Here is a 15,941-nt window from a genome sequence, read left to right on the forward strand (position 1 = left end):
TACATAAATAAAAAAAATACAAATATATTTTTTTAAAGTATTTTTTTAACTGTAATGCTGCGCCCTCTGGCGGAGTGTGTGTGTAACTGCAGGCGAAGATGGCGCAGGTAGAGAGTGATCAGCTGTTTATTTGTCTTCTGCAGCAGCACAATGTGATCCTGTCTGGACCTGATCATGAACTGTAAGTGCAGTTCTTCAAAACGAACGCTTTGATGCGGATTTAATCACACTTTTATGGCTGTAGAACGCCAAACTGTGCGAGCAGGTGTGTTGCACATCCAACCACTGACCGCTAGATGCCGCTGTTTACACATTTATTCCAACACCACATGCTGCTCAATCTGTTCAATGTTTTATTTAATATGCTAATGGCATGCAAACAGACAATCATGCATACAGAAATCAGTGATGTGTATCTGGTTATGAACACATATACATGTTTAAACTCTCACTAATGGGAAAAAAAAACACTCATATTAACGATCAGAAACAGTAGCTATAACAAAATGTGTTATACTAGTATATATTAAAAAATATGAATATGGGTGAGACGATTCTTTAGTTAGGATTTGAAATCTTAAATGTTTTCAGTCTGCATCTCATATTAAAACATTTATCACACGCCCAGTAATAAAGATCAGATCTTTGCCATAATCAACCTTTAATATTGTGTGTGATAGTAATGACAAGCTCAAAATTAAAACTTCAATACTTGCTTAGTGATTAAAGAGATGCGATAAAAAGCTTAAAGCCATTATAATTCATTCTTTACACTGGTGTTCAAATGTTTGGAATAATTAAGATTTTTTTTGGAAAGAAATCTCTTCTGCTCATCGAGGCTGCATTTATTTAATCAAAAATGCAGTAAAAATTGTGAAATATTATTTCAATGTAAAACAGCTGTTTTCAATGTGAATATCTGTTAAGATGTAATTTATTTCTGTGATCAAAGCAGAATTTTCAGCATCACATGATCCTTCAGAAATCACTCTAATATGCTGATTTGCTGCTGAATTATCATCAGTGCTCAATAAAGCCTTGGTGAGCAGAAGAGACTTAATTATTCCAAACATTTGACCGCCAATGTAAAACTATAATTGTTTTTTGTTTTGTTTTTCTATGTATAGGGCAGGAAATTTCCCCAATTCAAGGAAGCTCGCTCTCGTGCATTGTTCTCATGATCCTCATGAGTCGTATTTTTCCCGTATACATCAGTTACGCAGAGTAACAGATGCTGCTGTGATGCTGGTCTCCATGGCAACGGGGCATAAAGTCAAGAAATAACATCAGGACATTAGCAGCAATTACCTGTAGAACCACAATCAAGTGTTTCTGAACAATTATAATCATTAAAGTCAGCTACAATTAGATGTTCCTTTAACATTCAGATGCAGAAATGGACATTGAAATGACGCATAATATGTATTGTATTTCAGTAAAAGAGCTCTTGACAACCGCAGATGTGTATTTATGAAGTCACATTGCTTTATTCTGATTGAGTTTGCTTTGAAAGGCTTCATACAGTATTTTGCACCGACTATCTAACATCCAAACTTTATTTAGGCCTTTATGAATCAAACTACACTGTGTTTATCAGTAACTAATACAATATACGACAGAATTATGACAACCGTGAGTCTGCTGTTGTTGATGGATGCGTGTAATAAAACTGTTTTCTGGCCATTTATTCTTCCCGTCAGCGCTGATGATCATCATCTATGTCTGTTCGTAATAGAACCATTTATCAGCTAGAAAGAGAGAAAAAATATTATATAAAAAATCCATCTACTTAAATGAAAAAACTTAAGTTCAGCTGCAGACTTAAGACTTATTAAAACATATTAAACTGACTTATATAATATAAATAGAGTTCAATATTGCATAACGTAAAAAATGAAGTTTAAATTATTACTTGAATTAAAGTAATGCAAAAACACATGTTGCCATGATCATATAATTTTTATTTTATATAATCAGATGTGTAAATATATTATATTGTTTTATAATATATAATATTATTAAATATTACAATTATATTAATTAATTAATTAATATTAAAATATATAAAATAATCTTTAAAATTATATACATACAGTATAATTTTTTTAGATTATTTTAAATTATACATTAAACATTTATATATATATATATATATATATATATATATATATATAGTAGTCAACATTTGAAGTGGATCAAAACCTTTAATCAAATTTCTTGTCTTAGGATAACTTTGATGAACTGACTAAATGTAGACCTTATTAGATATTATTACTGATTTTACTGTACATTATGTCATACTCATCTAATAAAAGGTATAGTTTGTGGTTCAGGATCGCTCACCTGAGCTCGGCGGCGGCTCTGCAGCACCGTACGGAGGAGCCTGAGAACAGAAGGTAGATCTTACACGATTAGACCAACAAAAGTGATCATTCTGCCATCATTTACTTACTTTCTTTAATGGAACATAAAAAGAGAGACATTTCTGAGACGCTTTAGACAATTTCAGCTGCTTTCAGTCGAGAAACTTAAAGGAACAGTTCACCCAAAAATGAGAATTTGCTGAAAATGCATCATTGCATCAGTGTCTCAGCAATGGATGCTCTGCAGTGGATGGGTGCCGTCAGAATGAGAGTCCAAACAGCTGATAAAAACACCAAACACTTGAAGGCTTTTAGTTGAAGTTTAATCAGACGTCTGAGAAGACGATCAAACTCTCACTGCACTGTTCAATCAAAGTCATCTTTAAACAATTTGCCGTTGCATGACTGGTGATTAAATCCAAACAGACCCCTGGTATTTGTTGGATAAGAATGCAATCAGCAGTTTATTATGCTCAAAAGTTCCCAAAGGTCTGAAGGCTTCTGGAAACTGAATTATAATTCTGTGTGTGAGACAGAAAACACTCACTGAATCCACGACGGCTTGGGCTTCACCTGCGCAGCGGCAGAAGGGACTGTCAGAGACGCAGGTGTTCATACTGAAGAATATAGATTTCAGACACAAGCGGAACATTAGAAATCAAGTCAAAACTAAACTTCCTTCAGTCTAGAGTCGTTGGAGGTGAAGCGAGCTAGACAAACCCAGACGATCAGCTGGTGATATCTAATATCTGTTCTCAAATCTGCCATCAGAAACATGATTTTCAATCCGAGCGTGACCATAAAGGCCATCTTGCTGACAAATTTCTATGTAGGCATGTATATATAGATCAGATGTTTGTGTGCCTGCATATTTCATTCTGATTACCTGTTGCTGAAGCTGAAATAGCCAATAGCAATAAATAAATTCAGGAGGTGTGCATATGCTTTAGATTGAATAATAATGCCTTCCTTATAGAAAAAAAACAACCTCTGAAATGCTCCCTATGTAGACAGCACACTACATTTTCATGCTGCTGTCAGGAGTTTCATTTCAATTAAAATCATTTAATTTTCAGCAGGGTTGCCAAGTTTGAATTTAATTAGGCTGCTTTTAAACTCTCACTGCTGATTGATTTTTCCCCGCAGGTTAAAGGTTTGACATATTGCATGAATTATATTTGACAGAAATGCATGTATTGAAGTACTTTATATTCCAGCCGTGATAAAGCTGTGCTGGGTGATGAGTTTTGTGAGGGACGGTCAGTGATGTCTTTGAGCTCTTTTATGAAAACAGACCGTTTATGATCACTAATAAATTGAAATTGGGTTTTACTAAAAATAATAATTTACAGACATTTTACAAAATATATTTACTTATTTTTTAAAGCATTTAAAAATAAAAATGAATTAGTATATATGATAAAAATAAATGTTTTAAAACATTTAAGAACATTTATGCATTTTTTAAAGCACTTAAAAATAAAATGATTTCGTATAATTTACAAGAAATAAACATTTTAAAATTTTTAAAAATATATATAGCATATTTATGCATTTTTTAAAGCACTTAAAAAAAAAAATGATATATACTAAAAAAAACGTTTTTAAAACATTTAAGAAAATATGTAGTATGTTTATGATTTCTATTAACATGATTTAATTTACTAGAACTAAACATTTTAAAATATTTAAGAAAATATATACTATGTTTGATTTTAAGGCACTTAAAAATAAAATGATTCAGTATATTTACTAAAAACATAAAAAGATAAAATATTTGATAATTAAAAGTTTTTGTTTATGATTACTTCTATTATACAGACATTTTCAAGTTGAAACTGGGTTTTACTAAAATAATCTTTTAAAACATTTTAAAAATATATATTTACTTATTTTTAAATCATTTACAAATTAAAATGGTTTAGTGTAATTTACTAGAAATAAAGATTTTAAAACATTTTAAAAATATTTTATATGTTTATGATTTTAAAGCACTTAGAAATAAAAACGATTCAACAATTTACTAAAAATAAACACTTTAAAACAAGATACAGTATATTTGCTAATTACAAATATTTTTGTTTAGTATTATTATTATTATTATTATATAGACATTTTCAAATTGAAATGGGGTTTTACTAAAATGTATCAATTTAAAACATTTAAGAAATTATATAATATATTTATTTATTTTAAAAGCATTAAAAACTATGTAGTATATATATATATATATATATATATATATATATACTAAAAATAAACATTTTAAAACATTTAAGAAAATATACAGCATGTTTATGATTTTTAGAGCGTTTAAAATGATGTATAGTGTATATATATATATATATATATATATATGATTACCATTACATAGAGATTTTCAAGTTGAAAATGTGTATGCTGCATAACTGACTGTAATATGTATTTTAGATATGGTAATGGCATATTTGGAGTTTGATAATATGGATGGGGTCACTGGGCTTGTTTTGTTACACAGACCTGGCAACCCTGATTTCAGTCTGTCTTTATTGCTGTAGTTTATTTACAGGCTGACGGTGTTGTTGAGCATCTTAATGCTGTTTTCTGTCCTCCAGGATCCTTCAGATGCGTGTCCTGAAGTGGAAGTGTTTGTCTGAGGATGTTTATGAGCTCAGCTCTGTCCTCTTTTATCAGAACATCTCGAACCCTGTTTCTAATCTGAACATGCAGAAGCCATTCAAACTCGTCACTCGTGATATGCATGTTTTTGTGCAACATCACAGGCTCTGAGAAGCTGAATGCATCACGTGTGTTTGGACAGAATGACTGTCATCTGAGGCCTTTCTGTGTGGATTATACTGGAGTTTGAACTAAAACTCAATTATAGACTGAGCGACCGATGTCTTACCAGTTCAGCTCTCCAGCGTCTGTGTTCTTGGAGATCAGAGCTTTCCAGAAACTATGAGTGTCCTTAACCGTTTTAATGGCGAAATCCTGCAGGTCATGAACCAGAAAAGACATTTTAAAACATTAAACAACAACAACAAAAGAGAGAGAGATGCTATATTTGCACTTTTTAATGCATTAAAAAATAATTTTATATATTTACCAAAAATAATCATTTTAAAACATTTTAAAAGGATATGTTTTCTACGTTTTAAATCATTTAAATAAATAAAAAGGGTTTAGTATATTTAATAATACTAAAATTAACCTTTAAGAAAACATTAAAATTATCTTTTAATATATTAATTAAATATAATTATTTTAATATATTGAAGAAAATGTATAGTATGATTACGTTTTTAAAGCATTTAAATTTTTTTTTTACTAAAATCAACATTTTAAAAACAGTATAATTACTAATTTAAGCATTTAAAAGAAATGTTTTGTATATTTACTAAAAATAAACATATTAATAAAAAGATGTAGTATGCACTTTTTAATTCATTATACTTTACATTATATTACTAGAAGTAATCATTTTAAAACATTCAATAGTATATTTACAATATTTTGTAAACATTTAAGAAGAAAAATCACCTTTATTTTTAATAGTGTAGTATATTTACTAAAATGTAAATGTATTGTGTTTTAAAGATTAAAAATAAGAAAGATACATTTACAGCAACATTTTAAAACAACAAAATTAAACTTTTTACTTTTTTTTTTTTTAAAGAGAATGTATTGTATTATATAATTTTATTATATAATTATATATTATATAATCATATAACATAAATTACTAAATTTTTTAAGATAAGTGGTTGCAATCAATTTATTTTAGCTACATTTAAAAAAAAAAAAAAAAAAGTTGAATGTTAGTCAACTAAATTGGTTTATTTAAATGTTGCTAAAATAAATCGATTGCAACCACTTACCTTAAAAATAAAATGTAGTAAATGCAATGAATCATATTTTTCCCAGTGTGTTCGGAGTGAAGTTTGACTCAACAAGCATGTTTTTTCAGTGACGTTTTTTCTTGATGTTTTCCGCCGAGCTTCTGAATGTTTAGCAGCTCGTAGTTTTGAAAAGTTTGCAGAAGCGAGACGCACCGCTGATCTCAGATCTCTGAGAATGCGTCTAGTAATTTAATCATTGCCACGATCACCTCTTGAAAAAGCAATTTTGAAAATTACATGCTTGGATTCTCTTGTGACATGATGGGAAAACATCTTCATTACTGGCCGTCAGGAAGAAGTCATTAATCAAATGTCAAATCCTGTCTTTCATTTAAGCGGCGGCTCTATTTACCCTGTTCTTAAATTCACCATTGAAGGCAAATTGGTTTTCTGGCTTCCCGTCTGGCACTTTGTACATCCGGAACCAGTCGAGTGTGGCCTCCAGGTATCCGGGCTTCAGTCTGCGGACGTCCTCGATATCTGCGAGTGACAGAAGACGCTGAGATTCAGCCTCATGCTTATCACAAACACACAAGCTAAAGCTCTCAGACCGTTGAAGTCTTCAGCCTCGGGGTCCTCCATGTTTATGACCATCACTTTCCAGTCGGTTTCTCCTTCGTCGATCAGCGCCAGAGTCCCCAACACCTTCACACGGATGACTTCTCCTCGAGAGCAGACCTGATGCAAACACGTGAAGAACACGCTTACAGAACGCTGAAGCTCCAGGAGCTCGAAAGGCAAGCATGATTACTAAAGAAAGATGTTTCGAATCATTCTGATTCAGAATGATTCAAATGAATCGTTCAGATCAAAGTGTGAAGCGGTTTGACCGAATCATTAAAAACAACTGACTCAAAAGAATGATTTGCTCACAATTCATAATTTACATTGAGAGCAATGTTATTCAACGCTTTTACTCTAACAAAAAAAAAAAAAAAAATTCTAGATGGTGAAATAAATCATTTAAATAAATTATATGTATATGTGTATTAATTATAATATATTATATAAAATAAATTATAAAATAAAAATAGACCTAGAATAAAAATATAAATATACATTGCATGAGTTTGAAGAGAAAAATGACATATATACTATAATAATAATCATTATATATAATGTAATAATATTTAAATTTATTTTATGTTGTATATTATTATATATAATGTGAAAATAATTAAACAATATAAATAGACCCCTCTCTCTCTCTCTCTCTCTCTCTCTCTCTCTCTCTATATATATATATATATATATATATATATATATATATATGTTTTTTTTTTTTGCATGAGTTTGAAGAAAAATGTTCACTGTAGAAATGTTCATGAGTGTGAAGTTGATCATTTTATTAGTCTAATTTCCATAACTTTTATTTAGTTTTACATGGGTTTGAAGAGGAAAAATATGACATTATATGCATAAAATACAGGTTTCTGGACTATTTATTTATTAATTTATTTAAATGTATAATCTTTATTTATTAATTTATTTAAAATTCAGTTGAGATCCAGAGAAATGTTATGTGGAAATGGTCCAGAAACCTGTTATGAACAGCAAGAGTTTTGAGTGAATAAACTTAGGGGACAATAAATAGGGACTGTATATGACAGACAGTAAAGCATGTGAGAAATATCCCGTAACACTGATGTGATTTGTGCTACAGTAAGTGTGTTTCTGCCGCTGCTCTGTACCGTATTCCCGATGTCGCAGACGTCGATGGGATCGTTATCGCCGCAGCATCCCGTGTCTCTGTCCCGGTGACCCGGATCCTCCCACGTCTGCAAAGCACAAAATCATCCGTCTGTGCATTTATATGATGTGAGTGAGCTGAGCACCAGCGCTGCTTGGGTTGGCATCTAAACATGCATGAAATCTCCCTCTCTGAGCTCGCTCATGCATCAAACACACTTTCCCTGGAGCTTTCCACACTTTAATTCTGTGTGCTTCTCTTCTAAACGTCTGAAAGAGCTGTTAGACGTGACACAAACCTGAGGAATGGCTCCATAGTTCCAGATGTAGCCCTTATGAGGAAAGACATTGCTAACGTAACGCAGATTCCCTTTCTTCATGTCCTGCTTCAGTGGATTGAGAGCATCTTTAGTCGCAATCTGGAGAAACAAAGGGAATATCTCAGAATTGATTCATTTACTCACACTTGTTTCATTACAAACCTGTTTGACTTTCTGTCTTCCATAAAATGTAAAATAGAATGTAAATACAGCTCAGAAATTAAATGCAGATTTATACCATCAAGCTCCAAAAAGCAGCATAAAATAACTCGTCCCATGCAGCCAAAAAATAAAAATAAATAAATAAAATTACATATATATATATATATATATGTATATTTTTTTTCAAGACATGCAAAAAATTAGAAAAATATTTCAAAATATATTAATTTCCAATTATACCAATATATTTTTATGCCATTTTTTAAATATTTTTGAAAATATATTTAAAAATATAAATATTGAACTATATTGAAAAATATATTTTGCTCAAAAATATACTAAATACATTCACATATGTCACATTTGAAGAAAAATAAATATTTTGTTGTCTGTAACGTGTGAACATGTGACATGTTTTATATAAAAATACAATACATATAAAAATGGAAAGATAAATTTAGCATATATTTAAAATGTATTTTGGCTGAAAAAAAAAAAAAAAAAAAAAAAATATATATATATATATACAGTATCTATATAAGAGAGAGAGAGAGATGGTATATTTGCACTTTTTAATGCATTAAAAAATAATTTAGTATATTTACCAAACATAATCATTTTAAAATATTTTAAAAGGATAATATAATATATTTTCTATGTTTTAAATCATTTAAATAAAAAGGGTTTAGTATATTTACTAAAAACTTTTTCAAAGAATTTAAAAATAAAAATGATTAAGCATAATTACTAAAATAAACCATTACGAAAACATTAAAATGATCTATTTAATATATTAACTAAATCTAATTATTTTAATATATTTAAGAAAATGTATAGTATGATTACTATTTTTGAAAGCGTTTTAAAGAAAAATTATTTTGTATATTTACTAAAAATCAACATTTTAAAACAGTACTTACTAATTTAAGCATTTAAAAATATATATATATATCTCATATTAATGTGTGATCATTTCAAAAATGGCAACTTTGTTGAAAATATTTTCTCTAATCAAATTTGATGCATATCCAGTTTGCTTTTCTAATTACGTTCATTTCTACTACAAGTATTTGTGCTTTAGAAGATCTTTAAAAAGTTTGTCCTCATTTCTCCATGTCTGAAGACAGTAATTCTGCTGAAAATGATGTCTGGATGTTGATTGATGGGTTATTGACGGGTTTCTCTGTACTGATAAATCAGAATGGTAATAAATGTGTATTAAAATGCAGTAAATCCAGTCACCAAATGAATCCTTTAGGACTCCAGAAGCTTTGAAATCAATCGAGCGCAGACCGGCTGTAACGCAGCAGAAAATATCTCTGCGCATACATACAGTAAGTCATATTTTTGATCTTTTGAAAAGAGTCTGATGATCAGACCTTTGGTAGATTTGGTAGTCGGGGTTGGTTTTCCAAACGAGCCTCCGGAGGCAGAAAATCAGCCTATTTCAGAAATCATTAGTGGAAGTGTGAGAAGAAGCCCGGCCTGAACTGGTCTTTACATGCAGAACCAGTCATGATGAAGCACACAAATCAACTACTATATATGTATAATATTACAGTTTTAGATATAATACAGATGCACTAATATTATATGACTTCATTAAAAGTACTTGTTTTCAATTTGTATTAAAAATAGTATTCAAAATATAAAAAGTACAGATGGATAAAGCATGTTTATTATGTATTCTAGCACTAGTCCGTGCAGAATTTTAATATTTACTGTCTTGATCTGCAAATAAGCAAATGTTTTATTTTAGTACCAAAACATTAAACGTCAATATACTAAATTATCAATTAAGTTACTGATTATTCAAGAGTGATATATCATTTAGTATTTTAAAATGGAGAAAAACAAAATGATGTGATAAGGTTTAAAGAGTTTGAACAATTCAATTTACAAAAGTAATACATAACAAGCATATACAATGCAAGTAATGTTGCTACTTCAATGTTTCAAATAACTTTTGTGAGAATACAATGACAAAATATGGGTGAAATAATATGCATCGTTATTTAGAGTAACAGATATATTTATGTAAAAAGGAAACATTATTCTGATCAGTACTTATTAAAATATATAAAAGATAAAGTGATCATATTAAATCTTATTATATTTTAAATGATTAAAAACGTCCGTGGGTTTGAACACGACGCAACGCTTAAAGAAGTTTCGGCCTCTCTGGGAATGATTTTCTTTGCATTCATTCTAGTGCAGATGAGATAATTGTAATGTGAGCCAGATTTTTTACCTCCATCTTTGCATTTGTCCATCTAGGAACCTCGACGACAGCATGGAAGATGTTCTGAAGAAGAAAACAGATTTGGTCAGATGATCACAACTGCATTTACAATCAGAGGATAAAGCAAATTTTATGAAATCCTTCGATCCCTCTAGAAACGACTCTATAGATACACTTTTCTTTCTGTTTTAAAGATGCTTTCTTTAGATTGTTTGACTACTCAAAAGAGAATACTATTATGATCATGTGCTTGCCTGTGTGTATGGAGGCCTGCAGGAGAGTGGAGTGTGTTATTATAGTCATGTGTTTGGCTGTATGTGCTCAAATATGATGAGCTGCTATTAAGAGAAAACATGAGATGATCTTGTGCTGACATGTGATACCTCTTTGTAGTATTATCATGCTGACATGAGGAGATATAGACTAGCCATAGTGGCCTGAATGATATGTATTGTTTATGGAAACCTATATTAAGAATGTGCAGAGCGTCTTTCGGCTTCATTGTCTCTGATAATAAAGTCTATCGCACTCAATCCGTGAAATGATTCACGAACCCACTCCGAAGTTCTGATCTGAATCAAAAGATTCATGAGCCTGCTCCGAAGTTCTGATCTGAATCAAAAGATTCATGAGCCTGCTCCGAAGTTCTGATCTGAATCAAAAGGTTCACGAACCCACTCCGAAGTTCTGATCTGAATCAAAAGATTCATGAACCTGCTCCGAAGTTCTGATCTGAATCAAAAGATTCACGAACCGCTCCGAAGTTCTGATCTGAATCAAAAGATTCACGAACCCACTCCGAAGTTCTGATCTGAATCAAAAGATTCATGAACCTGCTCCGAAGTTCTGATCTGAATCAAAAGGTTCACGAACCCGCTCCGAAGTTCTGATCTGAATCAAAAGATTCATGAACCTGCTCCGAAGTTCTGATCTGAATCAAATGATGTGCGAACCTGCTCCGAAGTTCTGATCTGAATCAAAAGGTTCACGAACCCACTCCAGTTCTGATCTGAATCAAAAGATTCATGAACCTGCTCAAGTTCTGATCTGAATCAAAGGTTCACGAACCCGCTCAAGTTCTGATCTGAATCAAAAGATTCATGAACCTGCTCAAGTTCTGATCTGAATCAAATGATTCATGAACCTGCTTCAAGTTCTGATCTGAATCAAAGGTTCACGAACCGCTCCAAGTTCTGATCTGAATCAAAAGATTCATGAACCTGCTCCAGTTCTGATCTGAATCAAATGATGTGCGAACCTGCTCCGAAGTTCTGATCTGAATCAAATGGTTCACGAACCCGCTCCGAAGTTCTGATCTGAATCAAAAGATTCATGAACCTGCTCCGAAGTTCTGATCTGAATCAAAGGTTCACGAACCGCTCCGAAGTTCTGATCTGAATCAAAAGATTCATGAACCTGCTCCAGTTCTGATCTGAATCAAATGATGTCGAACCTGCTCCAAGTTCTGATCTGAATCAAAGGTTCACGAACCGCTCCAGTTCTGATCTGAATCAAAGGTTCATGAACCTGCTCCGAAGTTCTGATCTGAATCAAAAGATTCATGAACCTGCTCAAGTTCTGATCTGAATCAAATGATTCATGAACCTGCTCAAGTTCTGATCTGAATCAAATGATGTGCGAACCTGCTCCGAGTTCTGATCTGAATCAAAAGATTCATGAACCTGCTCAAGTTCTGATCTGAATCAAAAGATTCATGAACCTGCTCCGAAGTTCTGATCTGAATCAAAAGGTTCACGAACCCGCTCCGAAGTTCTGATCTGAATCAAAAGATTCATGAACCTGCTCCGAAGTTCTGATCTGAATCAAATGATGTGCGAACCTGCTCCGAAGTTCTGATCTGAATCAAAAGATTCATGAACCTGCTCCGAAGTTCTGATCTGAATCAAATGATGTGCGAACCTGCTCCGAAGTTCTGATCTGAATCAAAAGATTCATGAACCTGCTCCGAAGTTCTGATCTGAATCAAAAGATTCATGAACCTGCTCCGAAGTTCTGATCTGAATCAAAAGATTCATGAACCTGCTCCGAAGTTCTGATCTGAATCAAAAGGTTCACGAACCCGCTCCGAAGTTCTGATCTGAATCAAAAGATTCATGAACCTGCTCCGAAGTTCTGATCTGAATCAAATGATGTGCGAACCTGCTCCGAAGTTCTGATCTGAATCAAAAGATTCATGAACCTGCTCAAGTTCTGATCTGAATCAAAAGATTCATGAACCTGCTCAAGTTCTGATCTGAATCAAAAGATTCATGAACCTGTTCAAGTTCTGATCTGAATCAAATGATTCATGAACCTGCTCCGAAGTTCTGATCTGAATCAAAAGATTCATGAACCTGCTCCGAAGTTCTGATCTGAATCAAATGATGTGCGAACCTGCTTCAAGTTCTGATCTGAATCAAAGGTTCATGAACCTGCTCAGTTCTGATCTGAATCAAATGATGTGAACCTGCTCAAGTTCTGATCTGAATCAAAAGATTCATGAACCTGCTCCAAGTTCTGATCTGAATCAAAAGATTCATGAACCTGCTCAAGTTCTGATCTGAATCAAATGATTCATGAACCTGCTCCGTTCTGATCTGAATCAAAGGTTCATGAACCTGCTCAGTTCTGATCTGAATCAAAAGATTCATGAACCTGCTCAAGTTCTGATCTGAATCAAAAGATTCACGAACCCACTCAAGTTCTGATCTGAATCAAAAGATTCATGAACCTGCTCCGAAGTTCTGATCTGAATCAAAAGGTTCACGAACCCGCTCCGAAGTTCTGATCTGAATCAAAAGATTCATGAACCTGCTCCGAAGTTCTGATCTGAAACAAATGATGTGCGAACCTGCTCCGAAGTTCTGATCTGAATCAAAAGGTTCACGAACCCGCTCCGAAGTTCTGATCTGAATCAAAAGATTCATGAACCTGCTCCGAAGTTCTGATCTGAATCAAATGATGCGCAAACCTGCTCTGAAGTTCTGATCTGAATCAAAAGATTCATGAACCTGCTCCGAAGTTCTGATCTGAATCAAATGATGCGCAAACCTGCTCTGAAGTTCTGATCTGAATCAAAAGATTCACGAACCCGCTCCGAAGTTCTGTTTTAAAGATGCTTTCTTTAGATTGTTTGACTACTCAAAAGAGAATACTATTATGATCATGTGCTTGCCTGTGTGTATGGAGGCCTGCAGGAGAGTGGAGTGTGTTATTATAGTCATGTGTTTGGCTGTATGTGCTCAAATATGATGAGCTGCTATTAAGAGAAAACATGAGATGATCTTGTGCTGACATGTGATACCTCTTTGTAGTACTATCATGCTGACATGAGGAGATATAGACTAGCCATAGTGGCCTGAATGATATGTATTGTTTATGGAAACCTATATTAAGAATGTGCAGAGCGTCTTTCGGCTTCATTGTCTCTGATAATAAAGTCTATCGCACTCAATCCGTGAAATGATTCATGAACCCACTCCGAAGTTCTGATCTGAATCAAAAGATTCATGAACCTGCTCTGAAGTTCTGATCTGAATCAAAAGATTCATGAACCTGCTCTGAAGTTACTAAGTGCATAACGACTTTGCACTTGATATATTTAATTAGGGGATGAAAAAATATCTAATTCTGTTTTTTAGCATTATTGTAAAATGAAATAGGTTTTTTTTTTTTTTAAAGTAGAATTTTTTCTTCTGCTTTTGGTGTGTAATATGATTTGATATTATCTTGGCATGAATGCATATGTGCTCTAAATTATTATTTTCATGCACGCCTTGAAACTGTTGTTACTGTTTTGCAGATGTGCGTGAGAGACTTTATGCATTAAATATATTCATCACTTACTGTTGAAGCTTCTTCATATACATTTGCATTGACAAAATCATTTTATATGGTGTGTATAAAATGTACTTTGATGTGCGAAATATTTTTCTCTCAGTCCTTTACACGTTTCTACACAGTTTGTAGGATGAAGGAGGTCACACACTTTCTTCTGTTTTTCATTCTGTCTGCAGTGTCTGAGTTCATGTTCCTGCATGATAATTCTGCTGTGTGTTGTTTATGTTGATCAACCCCCCCATGATCTTGAATAGAGGAACCTATTCCCATAATTCATCTGACATATTAATGTCATTATGAACTCTAAGATGATTATCGTGAGAGAATGCATCTAATTAGATTTAATTCACACACATACCTCAGGGAGAGAAACACACACAATACATATATATCTATACACACACACACACACACACACACACACACACATTTGTTTTTGTGAAAAGTGGGGACTCTCCATAGGCATAATGGTTTTTATACTGTACTTACTGTATGTGCTATTGTCCTACACCAACCCTACACCTAAACCTACCCCTTACAGGAGACTGTCTGCTATTTCAGATTTTCAATACACTCCATTCTGTGTGATTTATAAGCGTTTTGAAAAGTGGGGACATGGAGTAATGTCCTGAAAAGTCACCTTCTCCTTGTAATACCTGTCATACCTTTGTCATTATACACATTTATGTCCTCATTTGTCATAAACACACACACAAACACACACACACACACACACACACAGAGAGAGAGAGAGAGAGAGAGAGGAATGTGGGAATATTTATCGAATTGAATTATTATCATTTGAGATGTCCTTTATGTTCATGTGCAGTTTATTGTCATTTGTTTGTTTTATCATTAACATGTCAGTTAATTTAGCTGACGCTGACGAGGGTCCAGGTTTAAAATGTTTTGGTCCTTTTATTTTTATTTACTGAAGCAATTCTTAACAGTCATAACAAACTTAATTAATCCAACAGTTTTGACAAAATCTAAACAATTCAATCATTTCAGTACATTTAACTAATTAAGCCTATTTATTTCCTGTTAAGTATAAATTATATGTAACTACTTAGGTGTTTTCTTTAAAGTAAGTCTGATGTTGTCAAATCAATTAACAGCCAATTAACAGATTTGAATCTGATCTGAATCATACAAAAACAAAATATGAGCTGTTTTTTGCTCTCGTTTACTGTATGTAGACTGCATCATAGATGTGCGAAATCAGTCTGCGTGTTTCACAGGGGTGAAGGGAACAACTTCTGTTCCTCATTAAAACCCGGTTCAGAGATCTGAGGAATGAATGTGTAAATCAGGATTCAGATATTCCATACCTTGGCCTCGTCTGCATAGATGGGAATGTCATGAAATGGAGATATGTATTTCCCCTCTGCGTTTTCTGTGAGACAAGATAAAAGAGCTTCACAAAGGATCTAAAATACTCAGA

The 15,941-nt window shown here is 32.8% G+C and overlaps 1 protein-coding gene across 2 annotated transcripts in view; it reads right to left on the minus strand.

The window, feature by feature from the left end:
* Positions 1-1,165: 1,165 nt before the first annotated feature.
* Positions 1,166-15,941, minus strand: part of ppa1a (inorganic pyrophosphatase 1a) — a 15,700-nt gene continuing 924 nt past the window's right edge. The window contains exons 2-11 of one of the 2 annotated variants that reach the window (XM_058793900.1): positions 15,829-15,893; positions 10,667-10,720; positions 8,233-8,352; positions 7,936-8,022; positions 6,796-6,922; positions 6,597-6,724; positions 5,251-5,336; positions 2,911-2,980; positions 2,344-2,383; positions 1,166-1,748 (exon numbers count right to left, since the gene is read on the minus strand). In XM_058793900.1, the coding sequence (XP_058649883.1) occupies positions 1,717-1,748; positions 2,344-2,383; positions 2,911-2,980; positions 5,251-5,336; positions 6,597-6,724; positions 6,796-6,922; positions 7,936-8,022; positions 8,233-8,352; positions 10,667-10,720; positions 15,829-15,893 (809 nt within the window). In that variant the 3' untranslated portion in view covers positions 1,166-1,716. The remainder of the gene's footprint in view (positions 1,749-2,343; positions 2,384-2,910; positions 2,981-5,250; positions 5,337-6,596; positions 6,725-6,795; positions 6,923-7,935; positions 8,023-8,232; positions 8,353-10,666; positions 10,721-15,828; positions 15,894-15,941) is intronic. The other variant, XM_058793901.1, reaches the window with a different exon arrangement.

The sequence above is a fragment of the Onychostoma macrolepis genome, chromosome 12 (assembly GCF_012432095.1).
Source record: "Onychostoma macrolepis isolate SWU-2019 chromosome 12, ASM1243209v1, whole genome shotgun sequence".
Taxonomy (NCBI): Eukaryota; Metazoa; Chordata; class Actinopteri; order Cypriniformes; family Cyprinidae; genus Onychostoma; species Onychostoma macrolepis.